Source organism: Pseudopodoces humilis, chromosome 22 (assembly GCF_049639895.1).
Source record: "Pseudopodoces humilis isolate 2021_Gansu_Grassland_sample_001 chromosome 22, ASM4963989v1, whole genome shotgun sequence".
NCBI classification, from domain to species: domain Eukaryota; kingdom Metazoa; phylum Chordata; class Aves; order Passeriformes; family Paridae; genus Pseudopodoces; species Pseudopodoces humilis.
Genome location: NC_142221.1, coordinates 5,140,968 through 5,151,623, shown reverse-complemented (window position 1 = coordinate 5,151,623; position 10,656 = coordinate 5,140,968). Strand labels below are relative to the sequence as shown.

The following is a 10,656-nucleotide window of genomic DNA, read 5'->3' as shown; positions in this document are numbered from 1 at the left end:
TAATGAGGAGTAAGAGAGCAGCTCTGGGGAGTTTTAGTCTGAATTTCTCTGTGGCTGAAGCAGCAGCCACAGCCAAATCCAAATTCCCACTCACTGGACACATGTGTGGGAAGCAGCAGCTCCTGGAGAGCGACAGCTGCACCTCCACAGCCCCAAGAGCCCCAGCAAAGAGGCACCAACTTTTCTGTTGGGGAAAAAAAAGCAACAAATCCATTTTTCTTCCTGTCTGGCTGATCAAAAGGGTCCAGTGAAACTGTATTTCTGGAATTAAATGTTTATTTAAATATGCAGATGACTTAGTTTCATTGCTACAAGGTCAATATTCGCTTTCAAATGGAAGCACTTTATTTGGTTGAATTCTGTCTCCAGAAATAAATGGGCCACACCAGAACCTTTTACATTGGCAATGAAATCACAACACTGAGATGCCACCGAGATCTCGAGATCAGTGCTCAAACACACATACACACACATATACAAATAAAAAAGTGCTTGACATCATCATGTTAAAATAGAATTTGGCTTCTTTTAGGTCTTCTGACATTTCAGGCAGGAAAACAAAAAACCAAAGAACAATATGCATCAAACTAAATGAACTTCTGAAAAATACTCAGCATTAAACACAACTTTGAGTATCAGTAAATATGTTTCTTCTCTATTTACAGGTGTTAAAGAAAGGGCATTAGAGACTTTTGCTGGGGATCATGAAATTTTGTAGGAGGTACAGTCCACGCTGCTGGGCAAGATTAGTAAATCCAAGCAGAGTTTTTATAAACCAGTCACATATTTAGTTCTTCAGCGTTTGCCAAAGGTAAATTCTACAAAAATTATTCATTACCCTGAATAACAACAGCGGAATAAACGTGTGCAGACTATGAGATATGACCGTCACTATTTCTTAAATAAGTTTTAAGATGCAGGCTTTTGGGAACCACTTGCCAAGTTTATAAAAACTCCATACATGGTCTTTTAATAAAACTTCAGGAATCAATCAGTCAGCTAAAGCTAATGCTCCTTCTACAGCACAATTTAGAAACACAGACATTGCAATTGTTCCAATGTTCCACAGAGGCTGACAATAATATACTGTCCACCCAGATTAAATATAGAAAAGCAAACTTTGATCTAATTTTTACAGAGATGGCACAACAATAGGTGAAAATGAATTCTTAGCTGCTGATTCAACAGTGCATTGGACACGAGAATAAAAATACTGCAGCTAAAAATATTGTAAGGATATTTTTGCACACCTGTTAATTGTTTAACCCTTTAGATCCCCTGGCAGGTGGAGACCACAAAGCCTTTGCACAAAGCCAGAGGTGTAAACCATGGGGATCCCATTCTGCTCTTGATCTGAACAGCTCAGTGAGCACAGCAGCAGCACTGATAAGGCAGTGATTTATGGATTCTGACCCTCCAGTGCTGCAGCAGAACAGCCCCAGCATTGGTGCTGCCTGTGCTCAGCACATTTGGGTTGGGTTTAAATCACAAACCTTCTGATGGTTCATGCTGGCATCTCTTAAGCACCATCACATAACAGCTACAGGATGAACTGTAGCACCAAGGGACTTTGTAAAAACAAAACTTGGCATCTTAAATGGAGAGAAAGGGACAGAATTATGACCACACATAGCCCAGCTCAAAATCACTTAATCCTCCACGGAGATGGCCCAGGCCATCCCCAACACAGAGAATCTGAGAGTCTGGGATGTGTTTTGATGTGCTGACCCTGCAGGACAGCCCAGCAGGCAGCACAACAACACTCACCTGCCTGCACACAAACCCTGAGAGGTTTCATTTTGGGGTCACTGCCCATAGTGGCTTCCATGTAAAATTTCTCAACTTGTGGGGATTGTACAGAATATTGTGGAGCTGGACTAGAGCCAGTAGATTCCCCAGACAAGGTCTGCACCCATGAATAAATTTGGCCCTCAAGACCTATTTAGTAACAACTGACTCTTGCAGGGCTCAAACATGTCCATGACTAAAACCCAAGCAATGATAACAATTCAGGGGAAACCAAGTCAGAATATAGAAGTTTGTAGAAGTTTAGAGAGGAAATTGACCCTTTGTTGGGCAGTTTAAGTCCAGATCATGTGATTTTCAGAGATACTGTAGCTCTCTTACCACTGTATGACATGATAAAGTGCAGAATCACTTATCCTACTTCTGCTTCAAACCATGTGAGAACAGGGTGGTCACAATTCCTGTCTGTCTGCTGGGTCCAGGTCCAGTCCACGACAAAATGGGAGAAGGAAACAGTGCAGTTTCTTTTTTTTTTCCTTTCCTCTTTTATTTATCTAAAAAAACTCTGTTATTTCAACATGAACTGATGAGAACGCACAGGAGATCATGCAAAAAGAGAAGGCAGGTCTGAAATGCTGAAAAACAAACCAACCAAAAGAAAACTGCAGAGAGATTAAACCACCAGCCACAAAATAACGTGACCCTGAGGAAGGTGGGCGCAGGCAAGGCAACAGGGCGAGCATGCAGGCTGAAACCAGAGCCAAACGAGGCCTGTGAGCAGCAACAAGGGCTGCCAACCAAAATGCCACTGTCTGTGTCTGTGTGTGTCTGTGTGTGTGTGAGGAACAGCAGGGACACAGGAGGGGGAAGACAGAACAAGCAGGAAAACAAGTACATATGTGAGCTTGAAGGGTTTCAGGAAACAGCAGGGTCAGAGGGGTTTAATACTTGGAATGAGCATCAGCCTGGATTTGAGAAAAGAGAAATAAAGGCTGACAAGTATTAGTGACCTTTTGGGGAAGGCAGAATGTTGAATAATGCATGTGGATCAGATTTAATACTGACAAATTGAGAGCCCAGTCCAGCTGCTATAACACTGTTCCCAGGGGAGGTTTTCCATCTCCTTTCCAGCTCTCTGGTGAGAGGATCCAGGTTTAGCACTAAAGGCACTGTGTGAAGTGCAGCTGGACCAGTGTGTACATCCAGATGGACTGAGGGACAAAGGGACAGAAGACAGACCAGAACATGCTTGGGACTCTGGCTATGCCCTGCATCCAAGGGCAGCCAGCAGTTCTCTGACAGAAGTTGGGAGGGATTGGGCTGGGAGAAGTGTGTGTTATGTTTGACAGAGGGGCTGTGCCAGGCTGACAGAAGAGTGAGAGAGGCTGATAAGGAAATCCGAGCCACAGGTAGCATGCCATGGAAAAGAGCAAGCATCTGAATGGTACTGGGATGGAATTTAGGTCTGAATTTTTCAAGTGGGAACTCCAGACAAGACTGGAAGTCTGGCTTTCCATGGGTGTGTTTTAACTGCCTGCAGAGTAAACAGACCATTTTGATTCTCCTTCTGTGACAAGCTCGCCCCGAGGTTCTTGCACCAGCACAAACACCTTTAGGAATCTAAAACATAAGAAAGACAAAAAGAAAGAGACTGGATTAGAAAGAGGCTGGGGGAAATGGGGTCCCTTAAGAGCAGCTCTGCCTGCAGGAGATTAAAGGAAATAAAGCAATGAAGCATCTACTGGGTTACAGGGCTTAGGAAGGCTCCTGACTCAGACAGCAACCCTCCACCCTCAGCCCTTCCCTCCAGCCTGGGATGAGCATCACTGGGATTCTGCTGTGCTCTGGGAGTAAAGCACAGGAGCAGGACCCTGCCAGCACCTGCTTCGTGCCACTGAGAACACAAACAGCTTTTTCATTTTCTGTCTGCAAAGCAGCACTGCATCTGTTCAAGTGACAGCTCCAGAGACCATCAATGACGCTGAACAACAACAACAGGAAATTAAATCAAAGAATTTGCAGAGGAATGCAGAGCTTTCCTTCCTTTCCACCACAGGCCAGAGAGGGCTTTCCTTCTCAAGGGAAGGCAGGAATATGCAGCTCAGTGAACCAGCCCAAGCCTCCAAACCTCTCTTTTGGCCATCCCTGTTCCCACAGACTGGGCACTGAGGACAAGTTTTTCCTTTGGCCAAGTGAAGCTACAATCCAGGAGCGTGATTTGGCCCAAATTGATGTATCCAAGGGAATACAGGATGAGTCCAAACTTCCCTTGCATTTGAGAGACCAGGGGAACCTTCTCACCTCCTTTGCACCCACTTCCATCAAATCCTTCCAAATGACAGCACAAAGAAGTTTTCAAAGAGCCACAACAAAATACTTTTCTTGAGAAGAATTGCATTTGTGCTCAGAGTGAGAAGCAGCTCTGGGCCATTTGCTGTCCTTAGGAAAATTAAATGCCACTATTTTTTGCCAGTAATTATTGCCATCTACTAGTTACTGTCATTCAAAAAACTCAAAAACCAAAACCTCACAGGAATGAGAAAATATAATGTTTATTAGAAGAAGACACCATGGTACATCAAGCTATAGAGAGATTCCTGACAGATGATGATTCTTTAAAAAATAAGAATAGAAACAAGACAACCACACTGGCCAGACTGAACAAACCTTAACACAAAACAGCAGTTCCTATGCAGGTCCAGGTGCAGGCAGCTGAGTAACCAAAAACACTTATCAACATCAGAGGGACTGAGTAGTTACCAAAACAGCTGGGTTAAGCAGAAGAACAGCCTATAGAACCATTTATATTTATACACATATAAAAGGATAAAAACAACTCAAATTCAAGTAACTTTAGTTTTTAAGTTATGTTATATACAATTTTTTTTTATATACTGGGAGAACTAAGGGCATCTATTTAACAAAAGGATTTTAAAAAGCCACAGTCCAGTTTATAATTACCAATTCCTAAATAATTTGGCAAGCATTAAATAATCAGATATATCCTAGATAAAAAGTGCATCAGCATGGTTAACTTTTACCTATTTCTTTATGTAAGTCAAGGCTCTGCATGATGGTTACAGCAAACAGCAGAGCTGCAGCACTGGGAATACCAGAGCTGCCCATAAGGAATTATTGATATCATCAGAGGTGAGGGGGAACAGACCCACAGCTGCAAAGGACCCAAAATGCTCATCAGCCCATGGCTCCAAAATAGTTTTTAACATGAAGTTTAACCTCCCAAACCAGCCTCTATTCCTGCATGTCACCCAAACAAACATCCAGGCTTTCTGCTGGAAGGGAACGTGGCATTTCTGTTGGGTGCAATGCAGGGTTTGTACAGAGCTGGTTACTCCATGCAGGCTTTTTTGTGTCACACGATTTCACAACATCCCTCAGTGAAAGAGTTTTGTTCCCAAGCAGATGATGAGGTACCATGGTCAGTAACACAGGCTGGTCAGGCTTGAGCTGAAAGGCCCAAATAATTCCTGTGTTTGAGAGTTCTCAGCACCAGACACCCGACAGGTACAGAAAAGCCCTGCAAGATGCTACACCCAGGTGTGCACAGAACAGCTTCCTGCAGGAATCCCAACAGGAGCAGAGCTTGCAGCTCTCATTTCTATTCAGAAGGACAGCAATGCTGTTTGCACTAAATGGACACGGTCGGGGCAGCACCTTCATCGGCATTTCAGAGCCGAGCTGGTACCTAACAAAGTCTTTCAGTGATGGAGATATGATATGTGCATTCATCTCTTCTAAAGAAAACCTTCTCAAACAGAGCTCTTAAAACAACCGTAGCAGCAAACCAGGAGAATAAAGGGTGGACAGGCCTATGCAAACCTACTCAGAGATTTTCTGAAGTGGTTTGTGCACATCTGGAAAAAAAAAAAAAAAGGCAAAACAAGATAGGCATTACTGTTCTTTTTGTGACAGGGTTTGCCAACACCCTCTGACCAGAGGCACCCCTGTAAATGTCATCAGGAGCCCTCACACAGGGACTGGCAGGGCACAGACCCAGCTTGGCTCCTCTAAAACTACGATCAGGAGGGCACCTGCAGCACACAACTTACCTGTCCTGCTCAGCTCAGTTCTGCAGCAGAGCCCTGACAACACAGGCTCCAGCTGAGTGAAACAGCAGCGTCTCAGAGCACTGAGCTGCCCCTGGCTCATGGCACAGACACAGCCTGGCCAGGCAGGTAAGGCCAAGCCAGGACTGGCTCTGCTGGCTGGAACAGTCACAGGGGCTGGGAGCTCCCACCCTTGTGCCACCAGCCTCTCATGGTACCAGCTGCTCAACCTTCTTTCCAAAAAGAGGAAAGGATTACTAAAGTTTGCAAATGCTCTCATGGTTACAGTGTTTTCTTCAGGAATGTCATTGCTTCTATTTCAAGGACTCAAGTCACTTCTACCAATATCTTAAAAATCAATTTGCAGCTTGCAACAAAGCTCATCTTTTAAACACACCATTTCCTCCAAATCTTTATGCTGCGTTCTATGAAAAGTTTTCTTTTAGCTTTTCTTTTAAACCAGAGACTTGAGAAATAAAAGAGGTAAACATTATCTTTCCTATACATCAGATATTCACAGATACATTTGATTTTGTTCCTGAAATCCAGCAAAATTAATGGAGAAACTTTAAATGATCTCAAAACTCTCCTTTGTGGCTACAGAAATGGCTGCAGCTGTATCAGCCTTTACCCCTGGCACAGTTTGCATTTTTACTCTGATGGAAGGTATGAGGGTTGGAATGAGAGGGACTCTTCCAACCCAAACCAGTCTATGATTCCATGATTTCCAATCCTTCAGCCTTGCTCTGGATATAAAGGGGAATGGATAATCCATGTTCCTCTTTCAAAGGTTAATAAAAAACAAGACAGGTCTAAAATTTTTACACTCTTTTGAATCTCAACTGACAATGTATTTGCCAACAGGAACATAAATTTATGGCAAAATAAAACAATTCCCAGATTTTCAACTGCAGCAGATGAGGCACTGCACTGATTAACACCCAACTCAAACACTGAACTGCTCAAGTTTCAGTGCTGGTTTATGGGCACAGTCCTACTCCTCTCTTCCTGCTTCCCATAAACCCATAAGAAAATGGTTCCATTTGCTTTTGACTTTGATGAGGCTGTTTGTTTCACACCAAGAACTCTCAAGCTAGGAAACACAATAATCTGAAAGATTAAGTGACTGAATAAACACAAATTACTTAACAGTGGAGTTCTAACACATCCTAATTTGAAAAAGGGCTAAAATCTTTGATTTCTTGGTGTATTCCATTGCCAGGTGTCCAGCACTGGCATTTTCACCAGCCAGGTCTGCCCTGCAGCACTGCTTCCTTACACAAAACATTTGGGAGGAATTAAAAGCAACAAACAGCATCTTACGGAGTCCAAACTCTGAATGTCTCCATTGATCTCGTGTAAGCAAAAGATTAAACCATTAGTTCTGGTCATCTGAAACAGCAAATACATCTGAAATGTAGCAAGGTGGGAATGAAGAGAGGAGCTTTCTTCATGTTTTACGCATTTATCAAGGATCACAGAGTGCTATGTAGAAGGGTTTTGGTAAGATCTCTCCTTTCCCTTCCACAGACACAAAACTAAATTACCTCCAGTTTTCAATCCAAAAGGTCCCCAGAACACAACAGGCTCTGAAAAGCTCCCACACAGACACAAACCAGCAGTCTAAATATTCCCTCTATAAAGTTCCACCGAGGGACTTTGGAACAAACAGTTGACTTGTGGATGTGTCTGAGATGCCACCTGGGTATCTGAAGAGAGCCCAAATGATCCCAAAGGGCTTTGTGCTTCCTGCACTAAGCTGGGTGTGCAGTGGCAATGACAGTTGAGCAGACACTGTTCAGGAAAGGCTGCGTTTCCCCTCTGCTTTCACAGTCCCCCACACTACCCTTCTCTGAGCAAGAAAAGCACATTTTGCAGTACAACAAGCCATAATTAGTCCACGTACAGAATAATGCACTTGGTGGCATTGTACAGACTCTTAAAAGGCTCTATCTGCAACACAGAGCAGCTTCAGGGTTGGATTATCTCTGTGAAAGCAAATAAAACAATAATAATAGCATTAAATATAGGTCATAGCACCTTTGGCATTTTTGTCCAAATAGACTTCAACATAGGACGTGGGGACATAGCCCTCCTCATCTTCGTTCCTTCGGATTCGCGTCCACCCATCACCTTTGTCTTCTTCTATTACATAGAGCATCTCTCCTTCTGCTACAGAGATTGTTCCTTCATTCTGACCTGCAACACAGAGCAACAGGGACTTTAGGCTGTGCTGCACAGCAGGAATCAATAACTCAGGCCATGGGTGGACACAGCTTTTGGTGCATCACTGGCAGCAAGAACAGGGGCTTGTGATTCAGGAGTCAGCAGTGTGTACACAAAGAACCAGATAAATGTGATCCTAACAGCAGAGTTTTGGTTCTCTTGTAGACTTCCTGTGCAACAGGAGATGAATCCCTGTCTTGGTATCTTTTTACAGAATCACACCAGAACCTCACTTGCCCTTTGGCTATTTAAGGTTTAATGAAGGTTTCCCACTTGCCCTTAGCATATGAACTTAAAAAACACCCCAGTCAGTGAAATGAGGATAAAGTTTACATGATACCTTCAAATGTATAGAGTGCTTTACATGTTCCTATGGTGGGTAGTGGTTCTTCATCATCAAACTCATCATCAAAGTCTGTTGCAGGTACTTTCATCTCAGTCTCCTGGCTCTGCTCCTCTGTGTAACTGCCATCGGGGCTGCTCAAGAGAGGAAAAACACAGCAACTATAGCAACCAACCTCAGCAGCAGACAGAACCACTTGGTCACCAGGCTTGGGGCAAGGGGAGTAACTCCAGCTGGAGCAGCTCAATGATTCCAGAGCTTGCCTGCAGCTGGCTCTAACTACAGATAGGTGAGAGAACCCTCATTTTTACCATTAAAAAGCTTCACAGAAGCAAGCGAGGGGACTGTCACACGGCTCATTGCAGTCAGACACGTAGCTCTTTGAGGCAGGATATGGCAAGACCAGGCTGCAGAGCCCTGGTGTGTGCCTGCAGAGGCTCTGCTGCAGCCCCAGCCCTGTACAGATACGGTACCTCTCGCGGTCCTGGGCACAGCTGTTCACTCCTGACGGGTTCTGCGCCTCGTACACCCCGCTCTGCCGCCGGGGCTGCTCCGTCCGTGCCGGCAGCCGCCCCTCCACCTCTGCCAGCCAGCCCTGTCAGACAGACAGACAGACAGACAGTGTTCACCCTACTGGGGCACTCCCAGGCTGCAGAACAGACTGGTTTCTAAACATGTTCATGTTTTCCTTTGAGCGGCAGTGGTCCGTTGTTCAAATTCTGGATTGCCTTGCTGAAAAACACACTTATTGAAGACACCCTGAGAGAGAAGCAGTTAACAGCCAGCAGGAGATGATGCTGCTCTAGTCACAATCAAGTAAAATGATGTGTGGCTGCTTAGAGTAGTCTGAGGAACACCAGAAACTCAGCAATTGCTGAAAGCAAGAGAACAAAAGCTGGAAAGAAAGAAAGAGCCACTGATTTCAAATGGGTGGGAAGGCAATGGATAGCAAAACCACATCTGAAATTAATGGGCTGTATCTGTTTATGTTCAAAGCACAATGTAGAAAGTGAAATCTTTTCTCAGCTGTCTAATCCTTCTTATGTAATTATAATGGGCTTCAAATATTCCAAACACTGCCCCCCTCTCTGCTCTGGAGATTTTATATCTCTGAGCAGCTTCCTGTTCATGGCAGACTGTTCTTTAAAACATATTTAATTTGATGGCTTCTGTCTTGCTGTTAGTCTCTAAATGGTGCTTTGCATTTATGTCACTATGATTCTCCACAGACATCTGTAACATGATGCTTCAATTTATTTAATTAATTAAATAATGAAAGCTCTCTAAAGCCCTCTGGGCAGTCCAGAGAGCACTGCATTTTCTCTTTACCTCTGCGTAGCACAATTTATTTTCTGTGCCAAATTTACCTGTGGGCTGACAGCCACAGGAGATGGTGCATGTTTATGTAACACAAATCAGCTCAAAGACTCCAATTAATGCAAGTGCTCACGGGGCCTTTGCCCCCACAATACACCTGAAAAAGCCAGGAAGGCCCTGCTCAGACCTGAGCATTTGCTGAGCTGCTTTTTACTGAAATATTTCTTCTCATACCTCGAATTTCTGAACTTCTAATCGCAGCTTTTCAATGTTCTGCCCAAGCTCTGCCAATCTGTGGTCCACACTTGCTGCGTCTCCCATCTGGGGGTTCTTGATGTACACGTCTTTCATCTTCGTTAAGGCATCTCTGAGGGACAAGACAAAAATAAAACACATTTAGTGCAGCTGGGGGTCTCTTCTTCACTCTGAGGTTCAATCTAAGCTGTTAGGAAGGAAACTGAGAACACCCAGATGGGGCTTTTGCCCTGGATAGAACCAACCATTAAAAAAGAACAGTGAAATTATTTGCCAGAAGAGAATTTACACTGTCAGAGATAAAAAACAGTGAGTTACCAACAATATAAGAAGATACTTGATACTGATTTTTAGCCTGACGTGTTTTTTTTATGTAGTACAACAGTACCTACTTGCTGCCCTGGGGAAAATAATAATAATAAATCTTACAACCATCGCAATCTATGACAGCTCCAACTTTCTAGACTAATACCATCCCAGTTTTCAGGGCATAGACAAACAGTTGAATCATTATCATCCATCATGGGCTGACCTCCAGTTGAGAAAGTGGAACAAAGATATATTGATAAGAGAAATGGAGGGCAAACCAGAAATCCTCACCCTGCCTGTTGCAGCTTGTCTTTAGCAACTCAAATAATCTGAAAGATATTTATTTGTTTCACACTGCTGAAAAGGAAGCTGGCTGCAGATGGTTTGTGTTTG

The 10,656-nt window shown here is 43.8% G+C and overlaps 1 protein-coding gene across 27 annotated transcripts in view; it reads right to left on the bottom strand.

Annotated features, from left to right (window-relative positions):
* Nucleotides 1–270: 270 nt before the first annotated feature.
* The window catches only part of FNBP1 (formin binding protein 1), a 98,561-nt gene continuing 88,175 nt past the window's right edge, over nucleotides 271–10,656 (bottom strand). For 11 of the 27 annotated variants that reach the window (XM_088065961.1, XM_088065962.1, XM_088065960.1 and 8 more), the window contains 5 exons: nucleotides 9,934–10,066; nucleotides 8,856–8,977; nucleotides 8,380–8,519; nucleotides 7,854–8,012; nucleotides 4,281–5,621 (listed from right to left, as the gene is read on the bottom strand). In XM_088065961.1, the coding sequence (XP_087922087.1) occupies nucleotides 5,587–5,621; nucleotides 7,854–8,012; nucleotides 8,380–8,519; nucleotides 8,856–8,977; nucleotides 9,934–10,066 (589 nt within the window). In that variant the 3' untranslated portion in view covers nucleotides 4,281–5,586. The other 16 variants (XM_014256272.2, XM_014256274.2, XM_014256275.2 and 13 more) reach the window with 4 other exon arrangements.